Source organism: Balaenoptera ricei, chromosome 4 (assembly GCF_028023285.1).
Source record: "Balaenoptera ricei isolate mBalRic1 chromosome 4, mBalRic1.hap2, whole genome shotgun sequence".
In the NCBI taxonomy this organism is placed as follows: domain Eukaryota; kingdom Metazoa; phylum Chordata; class Mammalia; order Artiodactyla; family Balaenopteridae; genus Balaenoptera; species Balaenoptera ricei.
The window spans coordinates 105,854,149-105,881,421 of NC_082642.1; the positions used below are offsets into that span (position 1 = coordinate 105,854,149).

The 27,273-nt window shown below is 36.3% G+C and overlaps 1 protein-coding gene across 6 annotated transcripts in view; it reads right to left on the reverse strand.

Annotated features, from left to right (window-relative positions):
- The window catches only part of DZIP3 (DAZ interacting zinc finger protein 3), a 116,805-nt gene that overhangs the window by 2,488 nt on the left and 87,044 nt on the right, over window positions 1–27,273 (reverse strand). For 3 of the 6 annotated variants that reach the window (XM_059921190.1, XM_059921188.1, XM_059921189.1), the window contains exons 22-31: window positions 23,998–24,066; window positions 21,456–21,552; window positions 19,473–19,576; window positions 16,309–16,396; window positions 14,856–14,957; window positions 6,983–7,108; window positions 4,777–4,916; window positions 1,625–1,745; window positions 1,000–1,146; window positions 812–913 (exon numbers count right to left, since the gene is read on the reverse strand). In XM_059921190.1, coding sequence (XP_059777173.1) covers window positions 812–913; window positions 1,000–1,146; window positions 1,625–1,745; window positions 4,777–4,916; window positions 6,983–7,108; window positions 14,856–14,957; window positions 16,309–16,396; window positions 19,473–19,576; window positions 21,456–21,552; window positions 23,998–24,066 — 1,096 coding nt within the window. Of the gene's footprint in view, window positions 1–811; window positions 914–999; window positions 1,167–1,624; window positions 1,746–4,776; window positions 4,917–6,965; window positions 7,109–14,855; window positions 14,958–16,308; window positions 16,397–19,472; window positions 19,577–21,455; window positions 21,553–23,997; window positions 24,067–27,273 lie in introns of those variants that run through there. The other 3 variants (XR_009502944.1, XR_009502945.1, XM_059921191.1) reach the window with 3 other exon arrangements.

Below are 27,273 nucleotides of genomic sequence, written 5' to 3' on the forward strand. Positions count from 1 at the left end.
TGGGAAAACCAGATGGCTAAGTATCTATCCTGGAGGTCTTTTGGGATTAGCCATTCTGTGTATAGCTCTTCTTATCAGAGCAGATACAAAACATAATTCTGTACCAGGTATCATATATCTTTGACATGATGTTTTACAGATACGGCTTGAATGAGCTGGTTATTGTTCACTTCCCTGAGAAGACTTTCTTGTGTAAGATTATCTTTTCCTGTGTCAAATTACACCTCTGCATCAGAAGACTTGGATCATAAATTGTATATCAATAGCACTTGCACAGCAACAACACCAGAAGTTAATCTATATAAATGCCGAGAATTAACAAAAGATATGCCAGCCTCACATTTTTATAACATCAAAACTCAGGCCTCAGCATCTTCAAAAGCAAATACAGGAGCCTGGACAGACTGTTAAGTCTTATGCATTATAACAGCAGTGGGCTATCATTAGGTGTGGACAAAGGACACTATTTATAACAAGCCAAGGTGAAGTGGCACTGTTGCTAAACTGCCAACTGCCAAGTCAATCAACATTCCTTCCAGTTCTGTTCAAAGGAACTGCCGCTCTGTCCCATTAAATCTCGTCATTGTCCCCTTCTCTTGCTAGGTGTATCAAGATCTGAGAAAACACAATGCAATCCATGGCTAGGTATGGGAAAACATATAAATGCTTCTGTGCAGTACCCAAAAGCCCAGAGTTATATCCAGTGAAATTCATGACACAGCAGTGGATGATACATGTATACAATTTCAAGGAATGCAGTATGAATTTCACTTAATTGATTAATGGCAAAATATTAAAAAGATAAGTTCACCTGAGAATGGAATTTGTGCGCACAGGGCAAAACTGAGAGGTTTTCTGGAGAGAGATTCTCATGACAGATCACACAAGGTTCCTCTTCCTCTTCCTCATCATCCTAGGGAGAATACACATAAGGTTAAATTCAGCTCATTTCTCTCCTCTAACTTTAAATGTATTCAGAATCAACAGTCTCAGTCTCACCAAATTATTGGCTCCTTCCCATGTGGCAGGACCTTGTGAACCGAGGGGCCTCCGGGCTGGTTTTGAGGGCTGGGCAGCATTAGCCTGAGGTGGAGGAATATGGCTGGGTGAAGCACTATTACCATTTGGCACTGATTTTCCTTGACTCTGAAAATTAGAATATTACACTTATTATTTTTTTTAGAATTGAACTAAAACGGGAAGAACTGATAAATACCATAGAATAGGCTACCGTGAGAATTAGCAAAAGGGTAAAGGTTAATCAGGTTCATGAGAAATCTTGAAATAAATGTTGGCAATATTACTTATATACTAAGAACCAGGTAAAACCAAAAATAACTCTAGGTGCTCTTTCAATTAAAACAAGTCTTTGCAGAAAATTAGGAAAAATGTCTCCTTTTAGAGCCATTCAAAATAACCTAGAGTAAATTTCAAGAGGGTCAGTTTTATTCTAGAATGATCAGGTAGTGTTTCCCATGCCATTTGTCAAGCTGCACTGTTTGTTGTTAATAGATGATTTAATATGATTATAGACTGTTTTCCTGATCATGTAATGGAGATAATTAATACGACTAACTACTAAAGATAAGGGCCAGGAGATAAAGTTGTCTTTTCTTTTTTTTACCTGAGATCTCTTGGGGTCAATAAATTGGGAAATCTTGTGAACAATTTCATCAAATGTCAGTCTAGATAAGGACTTCCCATGAGTATCCTTCAATTTCCGTAAGAAATCTGTAAGCTCCTTTCTGGAAGAGATCAAGGAAAGAGCACTGGTGATCTTCCTATTGCCTTGAGGATATACCCTCCAAAGGAGATATGAAATCCTATCATAGGATTGATATGTAGTTAACAGATGTGACCCTTTAGATTTCTGATCTAAAAAAGTGATCACAGGTCCATCTGCATTTATTTTAAACCAAAATGAAAACTCTTAATGTACTGATTAATGATAATTAATGTGTTTGTGAGTGATAAAGTTTAGTATTTATTTTCTTTCCAAAAAGAGATTTTAACTGTTTTTAAAAGCTCACTGTGTGAAAATTAAGTTTGTTATCTACTTATCTCTCAATGCTCTCTTACTCAAGACTAAAATATTCTCTATGACATAAATCACAGCAATATCCTTCTTGACCCATCTCCTAGAATAATGGAAATAAAACCAAAAATAAACAAATGGGACCTAATGAAACTTAAAAGCTTTTACACAGCAAAGGAAACTATAAACAAGACGAAAAGACAACCCTCAGAATGGGAGAAAATATTTGCAAATGAAGCAACTGACAAAGGATTAATCTCCAAAATATACAAGTAGCTCATGCAGCTCAATATCAAAAAAAACAAACAACCCCATCCAAAAATGAGTGGAAGACCTAAATAGGCATTTCTCCAAAGAAGACATACAGATTGCCAACAAACACATGAAAAGATGCTCAACATCACTAATCATTAGAGAAATGCAAATCAAAACCACAATGAGGGGCTTCCCTGGTGGCACAGTGGTTAAGAATCCGCCTGCCAATGCAGGGGACACAGGTTCGAGCCCTGGTCCGGAAAGATCCCACATGCCACAGAGCAACTAAGCCCGTGCACCACAACTACTGAGCCTGTGCTCTAGAGCCCGCGAGCCACAACTACTGAGCCTGTGCGCCACAACTACTGAAGCCCACGTGCCTAGAGCCTGTGCTCCGTAACAAGAGAAGTCACTGCAATGAGAAGCCTGCGCGCTGCAATGAAGAGTAGCCCCCGCTTGCTGCAACTAGAGAAAGCCCACACGCAGCAACGAAGACCCAATGCAGCCAAAAATAAATAAATAAAATAAATTTTTAAAAAACCCAAAACACAATGAGGTATCACCTCACTCCGGTCAGAATGGCCATCATCAAAAAATCTAGAAACAACAAATGCTGGAGAGGGTGTGGAGAAAAGGGAACCCTCCTGCACTGCTGGTGGAAATGTAAATTGATACAGCCACTATGGAGAACAGCATGGAGGTTCCTTACAAAACTAAAAATAGAACTACCATATGATCCAGCAACCCCACTACTGGGTATATACCTGAGAAAACCATAATTCAAAAAGATACATGTAGCACAATGTTCACTGCAGCACTATTTACAATAGTCAAGACATGGAAGTAACCTAAATGTCCATCGACAGATGAATGGATAAAGAAGATGTGGTACATATATACAATGGAATATTACTCAGTCATAAAAAGGAACAAAATTGAGTTATTTGTAATGAGGTGGATGGACCTGGAGTTGTCATACAGAGTGAAGTAAGTTAGAGAAAAACAAATACCGTATGCTAACGCATATATATGGAATTTTAAAAAACGTTACTGATGAACCTAGTGGCAGGGCAGGAATAAAGACACAGACGTAGAGAACGGACTTGAGGACACAGTGGGGGAAGGGGAAGCTGGGACGTAGTGAGAGAGTGGCATTGACATATATACACTCCCAAATGTAAAATAGTTAGTGGGAAGCAGCTGCATAGCACAGGGAGATCAGCTCAATGCTCTGTGATGACCTAGAGGGGTGGGATAGGGAGGGTGGGAGGGAGGCTCAGGAGGGAGGGGATATGGAGATATGTGTACATATATATATATATATATAGCTGATTCACTTTGTTGTACAGCAGCAACTAACACAACATTGTAAAGCAATTATACTCTAATAAAGATTAAAAAAAAAAAAAGACTAAAATATTCCTTTTTAACTATGTTACTATCAGTCTCTTTCTATCATTGTTAATAGTTCTACTTTTGTAAAATTCAGAAACAGAAAACAAAGATTTAACAGAAAATGAAAGCAAGGACTGAAAGACACATTAATTATGTGATAAAGAAATCTAGGAATATTTTAACTGATATGTTCTTTTTCCATTCCCATGGCCATTGACCCAAAGCCTGCATATACATTTTTGGTAGGATAGGGTAGAATGATAAAAGTAGTTTTCTTTCTCAAATGAAATGTCATGTCATCAGCCTTATAAAACTACCTTTGATTTACTATTTATTTTCTATATATATTTATAACAACTATATTACAGTTCTATTTTCATTTTCTATTCACTATTATATTTATAAAACCATAATCTAATCCTGAAACATAACGGTACATATGTTAAATAAAAGCATTGGTCTTCAAATGAAAATGCTGGTGAAAACTAGAATTATTTCATTTGATACAAGATTAAAGATAAAAGACACTTCATTTCTGGAGGAGTAGAATTAAATAGCTTTCTGCTGAAGTCAGAACTGTGAAAAGCACAGTAAAATAATGATTTCTTGCATTTAACTATGTCCCCTTTCTTTGTCCCCTAACAAAGAAACTACAAGAACCCTCAATAAAATTAAGGAAATAGGAAAGTAAAACCTGATTATGTTTGGGCTTATATGGCATACAATTAACTTAAAATTCACTTTGGAAATAGGTTATTAAGATAATTATTGCAGCTAGTGGCATAAAATTGGGTAGGTTTACAACTGGTTGTACTTTCAGTAAATGAGCAAACCTAAATTTAAAAGTTTATTCTCTCATGACTTTAAACTAATAATTTTAGTGAAGAGGTTTAGCATTTATACTGAAAACTGTCCCTTCTTAATAAATTTCATTTTCCCTACCAAGGCCACGGTTAGGAAATACCTGTACATTGTGTGTATGTGTGTGGGGGGGGGGTGTTATATTTCTCTGAAATGTTTCATTGGCATAATTATGGTTGTGGAAACTATAGAGAATGATCTGTACTCAACACTAAAAGAGACTAAGGTACCTGGTCTGTTGTGGAAAGGCAGTTTTCAGCCTGTCTGTAATCTTCTCCCAATTCATCATGGGGGGATCACTTCCCAGACCTGCACTTGGAGGCACAGCTTCTCCCACAGGCGCTGGCACCGTCCAGGCTATGCTAGTCATCTGTAAGGAGCAGAGTTACAACCCATCAGCTTCAATTATTAGGAAGCAAAGCTCCATGCCAACAGTACATTTCCATACCTCAGAAAATGGGTAGAATGAAGAGGAATACTGACATACATGTTCCCTTTTTAGAATTTTTTTTCCTTACAGCACAATATTTCTAACTGTTTGTATATGTTTACCTTTATTTTAAGAATGGCACATCCTAGTCTCAGTAATTGCAAACATATACAGAAATACATACAGAGTGTGCATTTCTGAAAGCAACCTAAATTTTGTTAATAGGGGAATAAGTCAATAAATTGTAGCATATCTAATCAAGTCCTTAAAAATGGATTTGTATGTCTGAGCATGCGAGATGTCCACAATATATGTCTCATTTTAAAAAAAAGTCTACGGCACAGCATTTATGGTAGAACTCATTTTATATTAAAACATTTCTTAAATGTGTATGCACAGAAAAAGGTCTGTAAGACACAGAATAATCTGAAAACAGTGATTATTTTCTAGGATTCAACAGCAGGGTAATTTTGCTTTCTACTTTATATAATTATTATATACTTTGTATATGCTTTATGTATTTCTATATTATTTGCTTTTTTATAATTAACATATACTACTTTTATAATTAGAAAAATAATGAAGTTTAATTTTCAAACAACTAAATAAAGATGAGAAAACTACTAGAATATCTGCCCAGTGTCATGAATGTTACAAAGGTGGTATGGAAGTAGTAGCGACAACTTTGAGCCATGAAACCATCAAACAAAGTTTTCCTCATACTTTATGATGGTTCCTTCTTAGAACCATCAATTTTCTAATTAATTAATATCAGTAAGTGAATGTTTTTGAAGTGCTTATCTGATTACTAGGATAATTATAAACATGCAACCTTTACCTAAGACTATAGATTATTTTCAAATATAAGGTTATTACTTATGAAAAATTACTAACAGCCACTGAAATTACTTACACAAAGCCTACTAAGTCAGAGAAAGAACAGAATATCACCAGAAATCTGGGTTTGCCTCAGTGTCAAGCTTTTTCAGAGGAATCAGGAAGTAATCTTATTAGAAGGTTGAGGTACTTTAATGTTTTCAATAAAATTTTATAGTTCCTTATAGAATGGTGCAGGAGCAAACCACATGAGCAACACTGTAATATCATGGTGACAAAAAAGATGTGGTACTTAGTAAACATGTTAAGGCCTAGATACATATTTATTCATAGAGAGGCAGCCTCTACACAAATGAGTAAGTCCATTTGACTATATGTTTCAAAGGGAGGCTGTCAGCAATACATAGGTACAAAATAAACCCCAACTGACTAGAACGTAGTTATGCGAAAGTCAAGATTAGAGAATTTTTTCATTAATTATATTAAACATCAATCATCTGGGAGAAGATTTTTCTTTTACTAAAAAGTTTACCTTGATCAAGATTACAACTAATAATTCTAATCATTTTAAATTTCTCTGTTGCTTCTTCAGGTTTGGATAAAGCTTATATGGCTCTTTGTAGCTAGAAAGATTTATAACTTTATAGTATAATATGTTGCAAGGTGATATTATTTATATTACCTGTTTATAGATAAACAGTGTCCTACTATACACACATATATGTGTGTGTATATAAAATTTTTCTTTAGCTTTGTGGTATAATGTTGTGACTTGGGTAGGTTGAAAAGCAAAGAAGCTAACAATCATGCTAAATATAAATTATCTATTAAAAATATCAATCTACCCTGCATTAGTGCCTGTTATAGAAGCAAAACGATAAGAATTCTCTACTATAATATTATATTTATCTTTGTATCTAAAAACTAAGCTATAATCACTTAATGAAATAGTTAAATAATATATATAATGCATTTAACACAGTGCCTCACATGGAACTATTCATTCAATCATCATCATGATCATCATCATCATCATCATCATCACTACCACCATCACCTTCATCATTATTTATCAAGTAAATGAACAAAGAGAAGACATTCATTCTGGAAGTCCACTGTAAGTGACAGCAAGCTAGTTAATGTATATTCTACCAAGAAGGGATCTGTACCAGTGGGGGTCTAGGTTGACCAGTTGCAGAGATGACTCCAGAACAAACGGCAGGCATTTGAGGAACAGTGAGTACGGGTCTAAAGAAAGATTCTTTCATAACGGGTCTTCCCAAGAACTGCTGTATCTAAAATAGAAAAGATAGAAAATAAAAATAAAACCCCCACGTATTTATATATTTATATAATCAATAATCTAAACTCATAGAGCAATGTTTTTTTGGGGGGGGGGTACTGATTTGAAATCTAGATACAAAGCATATTAGAAACAATGTTGTCATAACATTAGTTAAATATATGAATATTTGAAAAAGCAAAGGGCAGTAAAATATACTAAAGAGCACGGAGACAGAAGAGAACTGGGTTCTAGTCCTACTTTCTCTCCACCTAGCTGGGTAATCTTGGATACCAAGTTATTAATCTATAAAGTAAGAGGGTTGGGTTAGGTGATCTTTAAAGTTCTCTGACAAATGGAATAATATAGGACTATGGAAAGGAGCTCCTCAATGAGTACTGTTCATGCTGATAAACAATATTGACACTCAGAAATTCTGCTAAAGAACCAAAGTTGTCTACAGAAAATATTACTTTTGCTATTATGTGTTGAAGGGACCTTGTACCACCTGGTGGAGTTCTGACCTTATGTTTAGTTCCAAGGACAGTGGAAAGCTGAAGTGGGGTTGGCCAGGGGGATAAACCCTCCTACAGTGACTTGTAGACATGCCTGTGAATGTTATTGAACTTCCCAGGGGGTTGTAGAAAGCTAGCCCTTCTTAGCATCTACCAAAGGGATGGATACCTTATTGGCTGGACTACAAAAGAGGACAGGTTTATGGAGCATCTACTATGTGCCAGGTCTAGCACTGGCATAAAGCAGAAATTCAACTATTTGTTGAATTTAAAAAATGAGCATCAATATAGCTCTTAAGTAACGATACTGAAACCAGCAGGTTGAAAGTTAATGGGGAACTTTATAATGGAGAGATAAGGATGACATGTGATTCTTAACGTCACTAAACGAGAGACGCTGTGTGTCTTCTAATGTGTGTATACATCATCACCTATAAAGTACTCTTGCCAAAAATACTGAACCTGATTCTAACTAACCCTCTAGATCTAATGATCAGGTTATAGGAAATAGAAGAATATGTATAATGACATCACAAGGATGTAATCAGTTACATCAATAATGTAGGAAGTTAGTTTTTTAATAGATAAATGATATGAATAAAAGGGAGGGGGTTAGGTAGCTGTTATATTTTAAAGAAAAATAATCAGCCAAATGAAAAGTATAAACCTTGTTTGGACTGTTTTTTTAAAAATAAGCGTTTTTAAAGTAATGGTAATTATAACCACATTGGAAGTACTGTCAATCTAGTTAAGAAAAAGACATTTTTGAGACAACTGGGGAAATATAAATTTCAATATTAGACATTAAAAATTATAATTTTCTTAGGTACAAAATGGTGGTGTGATTATAGCCAATAAGAGTAAGAGTCCTGAGGCATAAATCTGAGGGTAGGGAACAAGACTAAGGATTGAGTTTTATGATCACAAAGGTCAGCAGCAGCTTTATACTAAGGAAGTCACTGAGTTCACCGTGTGGCTGACAGGGTCTTTGTGCTCCGGCCTGTGTCAGGCCTGAGCCTCTGAGGTGGGAGAGCCGAGATCAGGACATTGGGCCACCAGAGACCTCCTGGCCCCATGTAGTATCAATTGACGAGAGCTCTCCCAGAGATCTCCGTATCAACGCTAAGACCCAGCTCCATCCAACCACCAGCAAGCTCCAGTGCTGGACGCCCCATGTCAAACAACTAGCAAGACAGGAACACAACCCCACCCATTAGCAGAGACACTGCCTAAAATCATACTAAGTTCCAAGACACCCCAAAACACACCACTGGGGGCAGCCCTGCCCACCAGAAAGACAAGATCCAGCCCCACCCACCAGAACACAGGCACCAGTCTCCTCCACCAGGAAGCCTACAAAAGCCACTGAATCAACCTCACCCACTGGGGGCAAACACCAAAAACAACAGGAACTACGAACCTGCAGCCTGCGAAAAGGAGACCCCAAATGCAGTAAGTTAAACAAAATGAGAAGACAGAGAAATATGCAGCAGATGAAGAAGCAAGGTAAAAACCCACTAGACCAAATAAGTGAAGAGGAAATAGGCAGTCTACCTGAAAAAGAATTCTAAGTAATGATAGTAAAGATGATCCAAAATCTTGGAAATAGAATGGAGAAAATACAAGAAACATTTAACAAGGACCTAGAAGAACTAAAGAGCAAACAAACAATGATGAACAGCACAATAAATGAAATTAAAAACTCTCTAGAAGGAATCAATAGCAGAATAACTGAGGCAGAAGAACGGATAAGTGACCTGGAAGATAAAATAGTGGAAATAACTACCACAGAGCAGAATAAAGAAAAAAGAATGAAAAGAATTGAGGACAGTCTCAGAGACCTCAGGGACAACATTAAATGCACAACTTTCGAATTATAGGGGTCCCAGAAGAAGAAGAGGAAAAGAAAGGTCTGAGAGAATATGTGAAGAGACTATAGTTGAAAACTTCCCTAACATGGGAAAGGAAATAGTCAATAAAGTCCAGGAAGCGCAGAGAGTCCCATACAGGAGAAACCCAAGGAGAAACCCACCAAGGCACATATTAATCAAACTATCAAAAATTAAATACAAAGAAAAAATATTAAAAGCAGCAAGTGAAAAGCAACAAATAACATACAAGGGAATCCCCATAAGGTTAACAGCTGATCTTTCAGCAGAAAATCTGCAAGCCAGAAGGGAGTGGCAGGACATATTTAAGTGATGAAAGGGAAAAACCTACAACCAAGACTACTCTAGCCAGCGAGGATCTCATTCAGATTTGACGGAGAAATTAAAACCTTTACAGACAAGCAAAAGTTAAGAGAATTCAAAAAAAAAAAAAAAAAGTTAAGAGAATTCAGCACCACCAAACCAGCTTTACAACAAATGCTAAAGGAACTTCTCTAGGCAGGAAACACAAGAGAAGGAAAAGACCTACAAAAACAAACCCAAAACAATTAAGAAAATGGTAATAGGAACATACATATTGATAATTACCTTAAATGTAAATGGATTAAATGCTCCAACCAAAAGACACAGACTGGCTGAATGGATACAAAAACAAGACCCGTATATAGGCTGTCTACAAGAGACCCACTTCAGACCTAGGGACACATACAGACTGAAAGTGAGGGAATGGAAAAAGATATTCCATGCAAATGGAAATCAAAAGAAAGATGGAGTAGCAATTCTCATATCAGACAAAATAGACTTTAAAATAAAGACTATTACAAGAGACAAAGGACACTACATAATGATCAAGGCATCAATCCAAGAAGAAGATATAACAGTTGTAAATATTTATGCACCCAACGTAGGAGCACCTCATTACATAAGGCAAATGCTAAAAGCCATAAAAGGGGAAATCGACAGTAACACAATCATAGTAGGGGACTTTAACACCCCACTTTCACCAATGGACAGATCATCCAAAATGAAAATAAATAAGGAAACACAAGCTTTAAATGACACATTAGACAAGAAGGACTTAATTGATATTTATAAGACATTCCATCCAAAAACAACAGAATACACTTTCTTCTCAAGTGCTCAGGGAACATTCGCCAGGATAGATCATATCTTGGGTCACAAATCAAGCCTTGGTAAATTTTAGAAAACTGAAATCATAACAAGTATCTTTTCCGACCACAATACTATGAAACTAGATATCAATTACAGGAAAAAAAACTGTAAAAAATACAAACTCATGGAGGCTAAACAATACGCTACTGAATAACCAAGAGATCACTGAAGAAATCAAAAAGGAAATCAAAAAATACCTAGAAACAAATGACAATGAAAACACGACGACCCAAAACCTATGGGATGAAGCAAGAGCAGTTCTAAGAGGGAAGTTTATAGCAATACAATCCTACCTCAAGAAACAAGAAAAATCTCAAGAATAAGAGTCCTCATCTTTTTGGTATGCATACTAAAGTATAAATGGATGAGATGTAGGGTTTACTTTAAAATGTTCCAGTGGGGAGGAAGAAGGGGATGACATGGCACAAGACTGACAAAATGTTGATAATGATGTTGAAGTTGGCTCTTGGGTTCACAGAGGTTCATCATTCTGTTTTTATGTATGTTTCAAAATTTTCATAATATAAAGTTCTTAAATAATGAATGATGGGTACTGAGTTAGTAGTCCTGCTCTTTTTGAGGACAACAATTACCTAACACTACTTTTAGGATTAGACAGCCAGGCTACAAAAATCAAAACATAATGAAACACATAAAAATACTGGGTTAAACTGGGAACAATACCCATTATTCCAGACTTCTCAGGTTAGACTACTATATATATTTAAAACCTGGTAACCATTCTTTACAATACTAGAATCTCAGAAAGACAGACTTTAGTGATCAGATCATCTAGTACAATTTCCTGATTTGTAGATAGGAAAACCAAAGTCTGGGACAGCTGAGTTTCCCAAAACCAACACAGTTCTTCACAGAGTTAGGACCTGAACCCAGACCTCTAATGTATTTCCATTGTATAATACTACCTCAATTTATTGCAAAAATAATGGTCACATTTCTAGCATCTGTGCTCTCAAACTGTTCTACTAATTCTCAGTGGTCACTGATGCTTGTACTTTAACACAACTGTCAGCTTTGATAAAGCACAGCAGTGACTCTGGTTAGGAAGCACAAAAGATACACATGTACCTCTCAAGCGTTAGCAAGGGATGCTTATAAATTCCATTGAGCCTAACTGCCAGCGGGTTTTTTCCCTTGACTAAACCTGGGTAGCCACATCAGCCATAAGCAAGTCTCTGAAGGGATGAGGATGTAGAGGTCAAGGTTTGATTATGTTTGTCAGTTATAGTGTCACTAGTATCAGATAGATTATGCCAGTCTGGTTCCAGAAAACTCCAAAGAACAACTCTGTTTCTAGTGTCCGAGTCTCTAGAGCCATTTTATATTTAGAGTCATGGGAGAGTTTAACTACAACCTATAGGCAGTAGTTTGAATACAGGCAGAGGCAACAGGTTTCTAGAAATCCTACCAAGAATATGTGTTACTTCCCACAGAACTACAGGGAATCTGGGATTTCTGTCATCTATGCAACACACTCCTTATCAGGAGAGTTGGGTATGATGGTGTTCAAAGCCTAGAATAATAATATCCATAATATAATGCTCCTATAAAACCTGAATTAACCAAAAATATAAAAGGCAATACTTTCATTCTAAACTAAAGCCCATGGTGCATATCATAATGCTTTCAGCTCTGAATTCTGCTTTTGAAACATAGTGTAACTCCACACAATTCACATAATTTTTAAGTTCTTTGATATACTCAAATAGTATTTGTAGAAAAAACATTTTCAAAGTTCTACTATAAGCAGAAATGCTAATGTCAAAAGTGATCTACCCCTAAATATATCACACCTTTCTCCTTTTCTTACCCTCAGATCTGTTATCATAATAAAGGTTATTATCTAGTGGTTCTGTTTTTTTTTTTTAACATCTTTATTGGAGTATAATTGCTTTACAATGGTGTGTTAGTTTCTGCATTATAACAAAGTGAATCAGTTATACATATACATATGTTCCCATATCTCTTCCCTCTTGCATCTCCCTCCCTCCCACCCTCCCTATCCCACCCCTCTAGGTGGTCACAAACCACTGAGCTGATCTCCCTGTGCTATGCGGCTGCTTCCCACTAGCTATCTATTTTACGTTTGGTAGTGTATATATGTCCATGCCACTCTCTCACTTTGTCACAGCTTACCCTTCCCCCTCCCCATATCCTCAAGTCCATTCTCTAGTAGGTCTGTGTCTTTATTCCCATCTTACCCCTAGGTTCTTCATGACTTTTTTTTTTTTTGTCTTAGATTCCATATATATGTGTTAGCATACGGTATTTGTTTTTCTCTTTCTGACTTCACTCTGTATGACAGACTCTAGGTCCATCCACCTCACTACAAATAATTCAATTTCGTTTCTTTATATGGCTGAGTAATATTCCATTGTATATATGTGCCACATCTTCTTTATCCATTCATCTGTTGATGGACATTTAGGTTGCTTCCATGTCCTGGCTATTGTAAATAGAGCTGCAATGAACATTGTGGTACATGACTCTTTTTGAATTATGGTTTTCTCAGGGTATATGCCCAGTAGAGGAAACAAGCAATGATGAACAACACAATAAATGAAATTAAAAATACTCTAGAAGTGATCAATAGAGAATAACTGAGGCAGAAGAACGGATAAGTGACCTGGAAGGTAAAATAGTGGAAATAAAGAATGAAAAGAACTGAGGACATTCTCAGAGACCTCTGGGACAACATTAAACACACCAGCATTCGAATTATAGAGGTCCCAGAAGAAGAAGAGAAAAAGAAAGGGACTGAGAAAATATTTGAAGAGATTATAGTTGAAAACTTCCCTAATATGGGAAAGGAAATAGTTAATCAAGTCCAGGAAGCACAGAGAGCCCCATATAGGATAAATCCAAGGAGAAACACGCCAAGACACATATTAATCAAACTATCAAAAATTAAATACAAAGAAAATATATTAAAAGCAGCAAGGGAAAAACAACAAATAACACACAAGGGAATCCCCATAAGGTTAACAGCTGATCTTTCAGGAGAAACTCTGCAAGCCAGAAGGGAGTGGCAGGACATATGTAAAGTGATAAAGGAGAAAAACCTACAACCAAGATTACTCTACCCAGCAAGGATCTCATTCAGATTTGATGGAGAAATTAAAACCTTTACAGACAAGCAAAAGCTGAGAGAGTTCAGCACCACCAAACCAGCTTTACAACAAATACTAAAGTGGTTCTGTTCTAAAAGGTCTTTTGGAAAGCTGTATGAGTTTATTGGGTTAAGGTGCTGTGTTTCCCAGAAGGCTAACATAAATAGTATAGCATAGAGATTAGTTTGTCTGATGAAGACCCATTTATCCCTTACAGTAAGCAGGGAAGGGTCATAAATGAAACCTGTCCTTACTGTTAAAGGTAGAATAGAAGATAAAAGTTAAGGAAAACAGAGTCTAAAGTTGAAGTGGGGGGGGGGGGTGAAGTCCAGCATGCTAGGGTATTATGCTGAGATGTTTTAGTCATCTAGCAGTAACTTGAGGGCATTGGGAATTCTAGGCATTCATCAGTTTTCTCTCATAATGTAAGTGTGATCGACAGGATGAATGAGCATATATTACCTCTTTAGATATCAAACGCATTACTAAAATCCAGTGATACAACCTACCTCTTGCCTCAGCTGAGTCAGCCAACTAGTCATATCATCTGTAGATGATACAGCAGGAATGGACATAATTACAAATGATACACACTACATGTACCCTTTCCACTCTGAACACACAAACATAATGCATATTCAGTGTTCTAAAGCTGTTACCATTTTATCAAGATGAAGATGGTGATTTTTCAAAATGTTATACAGTTGACACTTGAACAACACAGGTCTGAATTATGTGGGTCCACTTATACACTGATTTTTTTCAATAAATACAGTCCCTATATTTTCATTTTACAGATCTTTAAATTAACTAAATGTGGAGAAAGTTTGCATTTGATTAGAAATCACAATATGTGGAATCAAAAAACTAGGGTTTGAGTCCTGATTCTATCCAAACTGTTTCAGCTTCCTGCTCTTGGGTAGTCATTTATCAATTCCATTGTTTGTGAGGCAGAGAGAGCAGTACCCAGATTTCCGACTGCATGGGGCGGGGGGAGGGGGGGTTGGCACTCCCAACCTCTGCGTTGTTCAAGAGTCAACTGTATTTCTTACCAGTATCTCAGGACTGGGTGGTGGTGGAGGAAGCTGGATTGGAGGCAAGGTACTCAAGGCAAACCCTTGCTTCACCTTGTTAATTTGTTCATTGTACTGTGTCTAGTAGGAGAAACAATATTTCACAACAAAATCAACTTCAAAGAAATAGTATATGGAAATACTTGATGTAGTTTTGAATAGTACAATATAGATGAGTGACTTCCAATCTATTATGCCAGAAATAATATAAAAAGAATTTTTGACATAAAAACAACTCTATACACCACTATCCATAAATGTAAATAGTTGTATTTTTAGCAGTATCTATTGATTGACAAGATACAGAGACACATAATTCACAGATCTCTGTGATAACTCCTCAGTGTTTCCATAAGTTTTAGCCCCCAAATGGGAACCACTGGTATAAAGTAAACAGAGTCTAAAGATCAAGAAGATGTAAATAATCTACTTGCTGATAAATATGGGGAAAAAATATTTGTAACAAAGAGTTGAACTACTTGCAAATGTTCATTTTAAAAACTGGAGGGGAAGTTTTAGGGAAAACTTTTGAATGTCCACATTTTTTTTAACCTTAAAAGTTATACCTGTAGCTTTCTCCAGTTCCACATATACCTTTGTTTTTTCTTCTTAGATTTTGCCAAAGGTAAGACTCCTATCCTTGAAGCTTAAAAACATACTTTCAACATTTTTGGCATTGTCCCCATTTTGCTTTATATGTTATTTTGTAAACAAACCACAAGAGCTGGAAGAGAAAGTCTTCAAACATTTAGAAACTTCCATATAGAGGACACGTTCTTAGAAGAAAACAATGATAGAGAACAAGGAGCATCTCTTTTGAGGCCAGAACTTTGAATAAATCCAATAAATATGCTAAGCATCACTAAAGACTGAGTATGAATGAGTCTGGGAAAGAAACAAGGAAGACCACCAAGGACAAAGCTAGACAAATATTCAGTGGGTTACCTCTTTAGATTACTTTTAGCACAGTCCTAATTCTATTAAATGAATAATTAAGAATTTATTATTTTGCATTAGGGAGTAATTACATAAAAAGTTAAGATTGAAAACTATACAGATCTGCTTGATCTTCCTTTTAATTCTGTAAACACATAATTACTCAGATCAAGTTAAGACATTTATTTCTGACTGGAGCAGAGTTATCTTTGGAATTCTAGGAAAATTAAGTGTGAGGCACAATTTTTGAGTTTACCATTTACTAGACTAAGGACCTAGAAGACCACATGTAAGAGCCTAGGATGTTATCTACAACCAACTACAATGGAAGTAATCAGTCTCAAACCTCAAAAAGGCATAAACTTTAATAACTGCAATGAAAAAACATGTTCTTCCTTAAATTTCTCTAGTAATTATTTTTAATGTTAGATGTTTTCTTTAAGTATATACCACCTACACCATTCAGTCAATTTACTCTAAATACTTCATGACTTACCCTGAGGAATGCAATCTTGTTTCTAACATCTGTCACAATGGCATTCCAACTGTCTACTGCAGCCTTTAACTGAAGTGATTTTAGGTTGCTGGTATAGAAATGGAGACACAAGAGAAAGTTCTTTCTTTTTATATGCCACTTAGATTTCCAAAAATTTCTATTATGTTCTCTAGCATGTATATAGATAAAGTAAAACAACAAAATTATCTCTATCACCAATTACCTCAAATGGGCAGAAAGTTGTATGGAAGGGCTTGTTATCAAAAATTTTTTAAAGGACTAGGAAACAAAGACATTCCTCTGTATAGGAATCCTCCATTGAAGAAGGGAGGCAGAAGGCCACACAGGGGAACTGCCCTAGTCATCCAATGCAGGAGCATTCTCAAAGATGTTGACATCCTGAAAGCAGGTTTTGGACTATCTTCACATTAACCCTGACATCACAGGGCCATGGTTGGCCTATCAGGCTCTTTTGCAAATTAGAAAAAGATATTCCCTATAGAAAGGAAAGTCAGAAAGAAATACCTCTTCTGCGAGGATGAATTAGATTGTTGTCTCTATGATATGCTAAATTGCACAAACACAGCAGCTCTGCCCACCATGCCCATCAAACGACTTAAGTAAAACAGCTTTGAGGTGTTTAGGGTCTGGCATCTCAAGAAGAGAGATTTCATGTGGCCTTTCAAAAGGCTCTATCTGTTAAAACATCCCCACCCCACTACCACCTGGCACAAAAGAGCGTAACAAGCTATCACTGAGATCATCTCATACAAAGAAGCTTGATAATATTCTAATTTATAGAGCATCCTCTCTCCCTCTAGCAAGCAAAGATAGACTGATCACTTACAACAGTGCTTCCCTGACATGAATGCACATCAGTATCTCCTGGGAATCTTGTTAAACATCAGAGATTCTGATTCTTTAGAATTGAAGAATAATGATGATTATATTAAAATAATAATCATTAAAAGTAGTGATCCCGGTGTCTGCCTGAAACTCCTATTCAATATTCAAAACTTTGCTTACATATCACCTGTGCAGTCCGCTGCCCACCCTATCCCTACCCCAGTTTATCACTTTAACTTCTGTGTCATTTCTACCATGAGCATTCTTCTTCTCTAGATCTGTTGCACAGCCGTGTAATTATTTGTTGACATATGTGTCTCTCTCCTCCACTAAATTGAACCCTAAGCTTCTAGCACAGTGGGTGGCTCATAAGAGATGCTCAGTGACTATTGATCAAACTGAATCAATGGTCCGTTTCCATCCTTTCCAGTGTAACAGAACTAAGTAACACCTGTGGAAAAGTCCTCATCTGTCAAGGTGGGGGTGATGTGAACCTAAGAAATGTCCCACTTTATGAAAAAGAATTCTCATTCACTGGGGGGATAGAGTTCACGACCACCCAGAATTTACTGTGTTATGTAGAACAAAGCTGGAAGAGTAAGGCCTTGAGGAAACTGATTTTGTAAGAAGTAGAAAAAGTGTTTCTACTACCCTATTAAATTTTTCATTGTCCCCAGATAAAAGTGATGTCGTTGTCCTGGCTTTGAGTCACTGCTTTCCCAAATTCTCGCCCCCATACCCCATCCAATGTCACTATATTGCGTGGCCAAAAATTCTTGACATGTAAAATCAGAGAAAGTCAGAGTTGATGAAAAGTAAAGTTACTGGAAATAATCATTAGTGAAAAAGAGAAAAAGCCTGGAATTGTATTTTATCCTGTCATCTCTTACCAAACAAAATATCAGGGAATCAGACAAGAATTCAGATCTGGCTAAGGTTAGCCAGTTCTATTCCTAGCTTCCCATTGTACTCACTGTTTTTCTGTCAATAAGTGTAATTCCTTAGGCTTTCAGCCCCTGGAGTGGTGGCCATCTGTGTGTCAGCAGCACCCAGATAACTTTTCAAAATATGTATTCTCAGACTTATCAAATCAGAATCCCTGGGGTTGGACTGTAGAAATCTATGCAAAAACCAAACAACTTCGCTGATGATTGTGTCCACAGGTGATTCTGAGTATATTTTGGGAACCACATTATCCTAAGAGTCTCCCCTAATGTTCAGACTGTGACTGGGTACCACCTGAAACAAAATCACAAGTAGGTAATTTCTTTAAAGTCTAGATTCTAGACTCACTGAATTCCACTAAATTATATGCCGTGGCCTGATAACTGCTTTTTTTTTTTTTTTTAAAGAAACTCCCCCAGGTGATTTCTATATATGCATAGTACAGTTTGAGAATCTATGACCTGGGGCAGAGGTCTCAAACTAAGATGCCATATAGGAGCCAGGATGGTAATGGAAATGTGAAAAACAGTCCCAAATAATTCAGTAGGGAGTAGTAAAAATTTTAGGTAACTGAAGGGTGCCTAGCCTTTCTGAAGGAGACAGCTGGCCACCACTCACCTCCAACCAGCTGTTACTCATGGGATGTTGCCAAATATTCTGAATGTTCAAAGGAAGCCAGAGTGTGGATTTTTTTTAATGTAAAATTGTCCTTAAATGTTGACAACTAACCCCCTTTTTTTAGCTTTGCTGAGATATATTTGACAAATAAAATTGTAAGATGTTTAAAAAAAAAAAAAGTAGTGATGCTTTGGTCCCAGAGATTTTAATCTAATTAATTCCTTAAATTCAAAGGTGTACCCCATAAAATTATAAACTGAAGAATCCCATGCAACCTGCCTAAAATTTGAAAACCACTCATTTATAGCACAGCAGGAAACTGCCTTTAACACGGTTTGAGGTGTTAATACTGATTTTCCCCTCAATGTATTTTTCCAAAGGTATTTAAAATCAATCGTTAAGAGAGAAAAGAATTAGAAAAAAGTTTTCCAATTAGAATCCACCTTGTTTTGTAAATATCTGGTCTTCAAGCATGTCTCTGACTGAGACTTTTGATCTGTTTCATTGCTGAGGAGGGGAAAAATCTGCCATCAGCTACTACTGCACTTAGTAGCCTACTCAGTGCTATAGCAGGAGCAACAAAGTAAAAGCTCAAAGTGACTAAATGACATTTGAGGTTTAAAAAAACAATGGCTTCTTCACTCCAAAGAGTCTGATGTCATATATGTAAAACACATAACAGATTACGTTCAACCTTGGAGCCACCTGTGAGTACCTCAGACACCAAGACACATTAAGGAAGAGGGAGAGGTTACCTTGCTGCCATGTGAGTCGCCCTGGCAAGCTGACTGAGGCATTCCTTTTCAGTCTGCTCTAGATGAAGCAAACCAAAATCTCTACGACACTGTAAGAAATATACCTACAGATTTTTGAGAGAAAGAGAAAGAAGTTAAAGATGTCCTTGTAAATGAACACATTCTTTCCTCAAACATTTCAAGTAAATTTAAAGTTATTTTTTTTCAATCTCTTCCAACAGCACCTGAGCTTCTTTCCTGCCCATAACACATTTTAAAGCTCTTTGATCAATTCTGAAATTCTAATATTTTTATTCGAAAGTTACTGGGTTGGGAAACATTTTAGAACATTAGTTTTTAAACTTGCATATGCACTGGAATCATCTCAGAAACTTAAAAAAATGATGGCTTGGTTTCAGAGATTCTAATTTAATTGATACCAGGTGTAGCCTGGGAAACGGGTTTTTTTTTTTAAATTTCTGAATATCTTTTTCTTTTTATGTTATTGATTTTTCTAAAATAAACATTTTATTTATTTATTTATTTTTGGCTGCGTTGGGTCTTCATTGCTGTGCGCAGGCTTTCTCTAGTTGCTGCGAGTGGGGGCTACTCTTCGTTGCGGTGCGCGGGCTTCTCATTGCGGTGGCTTTTCTTGTTGTGGAGCACGGGTTCTAGGAGTATGGGCTTCAGTAGTTGTGGCACGTGAGCTCAGCAGTTATGGCTCACGGGCTCTAGAGTGCAGGCTCAGTAGTTGTGACACATGGGCTTAGTTGCTCCGGGGCATGCGGGATCTTCCTGGACCAGGGCTCGAACCCGTATCCCCTGCATTGGCAGGTGGATTCTTAACCACTGCGTCACCAGGGAAACCCTGAAAAGGCATTTTTAAAAGCTCTCAGATAACTCTATTATGCAGCAAGTGTGTTTAAGAACACTCAAAAGAAGTCCTGCTATTTGATTTTTTTTTTAATTGATGAAGGAGTAAGAAAACAATCAGACCATACAGGACTATGCTGTCCAAATGGGCCTTGGAGGTCATCTAGGCCAATGTCTCTCCAACAGTGGGAATCCCTTCCAACTATTATTGATGCATGGTCATTTGGCCTCTGTTTTTTCCTATTGATCACTCAATATTCACTGAAAATAGCTCATTATATTCTTAGACAGCATTAAGTGTTTCTAAAATTAATAATGGAAGTAGAAAGGAACTTTCTGATTAAAAGCAGTGAAAAACAAAGTCTACAAACTTGAACTCTTAAGGTAATCTGAGCTTTTTTTTTCTGGTTAAATTTAATACTCCAATACTTTACTGTCCAGGGATTTTTGGTGCAGATATCACCCGTTGATTGTTGAGCTCTGGATTCCAGAGTACTCTGCTAAAAAATAGACCTTACCATAACAAAGGTGAGAAGGTTTCTAATGCTTTTAATGTCAACAAGTGCTCCAAAAATTTGAATTTTATTGTATATCAAGTTTGGTTATCTATAAATAAAAATTACATACATACATACAATCACATTTCTTTTGAGAGATCCTAGCTGTGGTGTTCTAAAATAACTTAGAAGAAACTGGATGCCTTTCTGGGGGAAGAGTTAAGTTAGTTTCCGACACTGGAATGTATGGTGTGTATGTGTTTTTGGAAGATCTATGTAGTTAAATAGCAAAGAAAGGAGATATTATGGCAGCAGTGAAATGTTATTCTTAGAAGTTTGGCTTAGTCACCTGGATTAATGAGAATTTTCTAAGATGTCTATATTTGCTATACATACTAAAGCAAAACAATTTCTTGGAGTCATTTGGGGGAAAACAACATAAGATCATCAATCTTCAAGTAAAAATATACAAAATGCCAACAAGTCAAAAAAGCACAAGAGTTTGAGCTGTGTTTTTCTGGCTGGTCCTCAGATGTCTTAATTCTGTTTATTCAAAAAAAATCTTTTAAAAATTCTTTAGTATACAAGTACACAAGTAAAACTTCACTCCTCAGCCCCATCTCTTTTTTCTTACCTCAGCTGTTAAAGCTCTGCTAGTTTCTGCATTCAGTTTGTTTAAGTATGTTTTAATTGTGCTTTCCAGATTATGCTTCTCCATTTCCCACTGAGATCTGAAATATATGATAAAGAGTCAGTAACACTGCAGCAAGGACAGACTTTTCAACCTTATTCAGGAGGCAGACAGACACAAGCTATTCAATGAATAAGAGATGATTTCCTGGAAAGTATACAGCATATAAAAGCAATAGAAGACATTACTTAACTCTTACTGTTACCCTTTACTATCATGAATGTGGAGGGTTTAAAGTTGTCATTTAAACTTTGGTTCTGAAATCAAGTTGTCTGAAGATGAATCTGACCTCCACAACTTATTAAATGTGAAACCATGGGAAAGTTACTTCTCTATACCTCAGTTTCCTCACATATAAAAATGGAGAAAATTAAATTACTTACCTCAAAGAGTTGTTGTGAAAATTCATTCAGATAATATACATAAAGCACTTTGTGTTTGGCACATACTAAGTACTAAATAAATGTTAGCTATTATTATTAATAAATTTTACATAAAATAAAGTTTCTACAAGCCTTTTTGTGTCCTAACAATAGCAACCACAAAAATTTTTATTATCTCTGTCATAAAGCTAAGTCACCGTATTAAAATATTTTACTGTTTATCTCAGTGCTCACATTCAGTACCTTAGAATGAAAACAATTCCCATAGCTTGAGAAGGAGAGAAGGAGATGATGATACTGATATTATTTATGAAGGACATTATGGAAAATGGCTACCTATGAGGTTTCTCTTTTTCCTATTCCATTTCAGCTTCCTACACTTGAGCCCCAGAATGCTAGAGCATACAAACCAAATTATGTTTCTAATGAAAGCAATTAATTGGACGTATAACATTTTTGTAATAAGGACTTTCACAAAGGCTTTCCTCAATGTTTTATTATTAGAAACAGCTGGATGCTTGAGTACCTGACAAACATTGATGAGAAGCCTGATAAGACAATATGTTGTTAATATCAATAAGGCCAGATTATTTTGAGGGGAAAAATTATAAAATATTCAAGGAGTCAACAAAAAGGAATTATGATGCCACTGAATACCGTGCAAAACTTGCCTATGAGAGAAAAAATAGATAAATTGGACTTCATCAAAATCAACTGTGCTTCTAAGGACATGATCAAGAAAGTGAAAAGACAACCCACAGAATGGAAGAAAATATTCGAAAATCATGTATCTGACAAGGAACTTGTATCCAGAATATACAAAAAACTCTTAAAGCTCAATAGTTAAAAGAGAAACAACCCAATATTAAAAATAGTCAAAGGAAGTAAATGGACATTTCTCCAAGTAGATACACATAGCCAATAAGCACATGAAAAGATACTCAACATAATTAGTTATTAGGAAAATGCAAATCAAAACCAAAAAGACATACCACTTTACAAACACTACAATGGGTGAAATAAAGACAGATAACATAATAAGTCTTGGTGAGAATGTGGAGAATTGGAACACTCATCCATTCCTGCTGGGATTATAAAATGGTGCAGTCACTTGAAAAACAGTTTGGCAGTTCCTCCAAAAGTTAAAAAGAGTTTACTGCATGTCTCAGCAATTCTACTCTTAGGTATACACCCAAGAGAATTGAAATCATATGTCCACACAAAAATTTGTAGACAAATGTTCATACCAGCCTTATTCATAACAGCCAAAAAATGGACACAAACCAAATGTCCATCAACTGATGAAAAGGTAAGCAAAGTGTGGTATATCCGTACAATGGAATATTATTTGTCCATAAAAAGGAATGAGTACTGATACATGTTAAAACACGGATGAACCTTGAAGACATTATGTTAAGTGAAAGAAGTTAATCAAAAGAGGCCACATATTATTATATGATTCCTTTTATATGAAATGTCCAGAATAAGTAAATCCACAGAGACAAAAAAATTGACTAGTGGTTCCCAGAAGCTGGGGGACAAGAGAACGGGGAGTGACTTCTAATGGACCCAGGGTTTCTTTTTAGGGTGAGAAAAATGTTCTGGAATTAGATAGTGATGATGGTTGTACACCTCTACATATACTACAAACCAAGGAATAGTATGCTTTAACAGGGTGAATTTTATTCTATATGAATTAGATCTCAAAACAGCTATTATAAAAAATATGTGAATCAGAACAAAACTTACCCAGTTTCATAAAGCAGTCACACCTAGTAGTATTGATTACAGTAAAGAAAAAAGAATTCATAAGCCCTAGTTCCTGACAGTAGTTTGTTGTGGCACCATAACTTTGCTGATTTAATCGCTCTCAGCAGTTTTCCAGGGCCAGAGGCAAGGTGAACATTCCTCCCTATTTGCCTAGGACACTTCCAGCTTTTATCTGTTGTCCCAGTGTAATTATTAATACTGCTCAATATCATGCTCAAAAGTGCCGCAGTTTGGATGACAAGTTATATGGCCACCTTAGCCAGAATATGCTGAGTGGAATCCACAGAGTTTCAGAGAGGGTGCACTCAACCAAAGCAACAGCTGGTTGTTACCTTTTCATAGAAAGTTGCTCTTTAAGGCTCTTGATTTCATTATCTTTAGCATGGCTCTGACGCTGTAATCTAAGAAAAGAAGAAAGAACGCCATAAAATGTTAGAAATTATTTATCATTAACAGTCAGAACAACTCTACTTGTAGCTGAGGAGGGACTAAATATGTCCATTTGGGGCCATAAATCTTGAGCCTGAAAATAACTGGACTCCTCTACCTTATTCTTCTAAGATTTATCTTTCTTACGTCTGATGTCCGATTTACTGACTTTACAAAGAAAGAACTAAGTTCTAACCCTGAAAATTAGAAAGCCAAACTTAAGAGTTATATCGTATCCCCAGCTCAATGACTCAGAAAAATGACTTTAGCTCTTTGTTCTTTAGTTTACCCACTAGAAAACAGAGATGGCATCTTGTGATGTTCTAGGCCTATGGTGGGATTGAGAACTTCAAATTCCTTAAAGAGATAGTATATCAAGTCATGCAAACTATTAAAGACTTAAGTTCTGAAAGAAATCAGATCTTAAATACAGAAGCAATGAGGCTGTGTACAAATAAGAATTTTAATTAAAACTATAAATTATGGGGCTTCCCTGGTGGCGCAGTGGTTGAGAATCTGCCTGCCAATGAAGGGGACACAGGTTCGAGCCCAGGTCTGGGAAGATCCCACAAGCCGCGGAGCAACTAGGCCCATGAGCCACAACTACTGAGCCTGTGTGTGTGGAGCCTGTGCTACGCAACAAGAGAGGCCCGCGCACTGCGATGAAGAGTGGCCCCTGCTCACCGCAACTAGAGAAAGCCCTCGCACAGAAACGAAGACCCAACACACGCAAAAATAAATAAATAAATAAATTTATTTAAAAAATAAAACAACTATAAATTATAACAGGGAGTCACTCACATGACCTGATCAACAGAAGATTGGGTAAAAATTTTGTATACATCAGAAAACATAACCCATGATTAGCTTAATAACCGACATGCAAAAAAATATTAAAATAAATGCAAAGTAATACTTTTGGGGTTGACATATATTCACATACCATTTTTGATGTTCCTCCCTTGTGCTGCATTTTTCTTTACCACCTGTTAATCTGCTTCAATATGAAGAGATTTATAGCAAAAGCACATTTCTCTTTAAGTCTCTGATATGTTCAGACACTTGGGATACATACGAGTTTTGGTTTACATAAACTATGGAATGATAAAGCCTTAAAACAGTGACATTACATGTTGGCTGGATTGCTCACCACTAGATTTCAGAGACCACCTACTTACGTTTAAGCTTCTTGGAAGCTGTAGAGACTTATGATGAATGTTGTATTGGACTGATAAATGCAATGAAAAGAAACCAGGTCTCTTTAGATAAAAAAGAGATCATGTTCTTGAGTAAAGAATAAGAAATACAAGCTTTGTTACCGTATACTCTACAGGAGTATGTAGAGAGAATTGAAAAGTAAGTTGTAAGATTTCTAAGACTGACATCTTTCTTTCCCATGTATACTTCCATTACTTCATTATTTTACCCAGCTCTAGTTTAGAGTGGGCGATAAGAACTGACAAAGCTGATCGGGAATTCAGAAGACCTGGATTCTTAAGTAACAGAGGATAAGGTAGGCATAGTTCCTATCATCCTGCTCATATATGAACCAGCTATATATGTTCAGGTAGTCATAACTAGTTAGTCCTATTTTTCTCATGAAAACCATGACAGGGTGGGATTAGATTTTGTTCTCTAAAATATCTAAAGTTCTCAAGCTTACTCTGGCTGGCTATGAAGTTTATTATATAAATTTTACAGACAGCAGTTTCTTAACATTTATTAAGTATTGTAATTTGTGCAAAATATGTCATTTTTGTATGTCTTCTTTATTAACACTGCAATTATCATCAACATATTTACCAAACATCTACTGTAGTATTGGCATTGAATTAGGCCAAAGAAAAAAGATGTTTTTGCTTCCAAATAAACAAGATATTCTAAGATGACAGAAATCAACATTTTACAGTGAAAGAATATTTGTATTTTTATCACATGCTCTTGGGACATGACCAGGAGAATTAAACAAAGAAAGGCTCAAAAGCTTGTATGAGAATACACGCAACATTCATGCTTTCCTCTCTGGTCTGAATGCCCTCTGTTTTTTCTCCCATCTCACCCTATGTACTACCTAGCTTAGGTACAACACTATGTCTTCAATGAAGTTCTTTCTTACCTCAACATCAAAAGTACTATTTTTACCCCACAATATCCCTATTAAATACAGCTCCATTTGACAGTTATTTATATGCACTTTTTCAAAAAGTTAAGCTTTTTCAGATAAACATAGATTCACATGCAGGTGTAAGAAATGATACAGACAGATCCCATGTACCCTTTATCCACATTTCCCCAATGCAACATCTTGCAAAACGACAGTATAATAACCCAGGATGTTGTCAGTGATACAGTTAAAGATAGTGAACAATTTTATCACCACAAGGACCCCTTATTTTGCCCTTTTATAGCCACAGCCACTTCCCTCTCTCTTCCATCTCCTCCTTAAAACCTTGGGGACCACTAATCTAATCTATTTTCCATTTTTATCACTTTGTCATTTTTGAACTATTTGAAATTTTGTCATTTCAAGAATATTACAGAAATGGAATAATATAGTATATAAGCTTTGGGGATTGGTTTTTTTCACTCAGCACAATTCTCTGATGTCGGCAGGGTCTGTAGTGATATCATCATTTCATTCCTGAGGGTGGTAACCTGTGTCTTCTCTTTTTTTGTCAGGTTTGCTAGAGGTTTGTCAGTTGCATGGATATTTTCAAAGAAACAGCTCTTTGTTTCATGGATTTTCTCTACTGCTTTTTCTGTCTCCAATTTCAATATTTCCAATCTTTATTATTTCCATCCTTTTGCTTGTTTGGGGTCATTCTGCTTTTCTTCTTCTGGGTTCTTGAGGTGGGAGCTTGTATTGTATTATACATTTGAGACTTCTCCCCTTTTCTAATGTGCACATTTAGTGCTATAAATCTCAGAACTGCTTTAGCTGTGTCCCACAAACTTTGACATATTGTATTTTCATGTTAATTCAATTCAACGTATTTTTATTTCCCTTGAGACCTCTTCTTTGACTCATGAATTAATTAGAAGTGTATTGTGTAGTTTCCACGTGTTTGCAGATTTTCCTGTTATATTTCTGTTAGTGATTTCTAGTTTGTTTCCAGTGTGATCTGAGACATGCTTTTCATGATTTCAATTCTTTTAAATTTGTTGAGGTTTGTTTTATG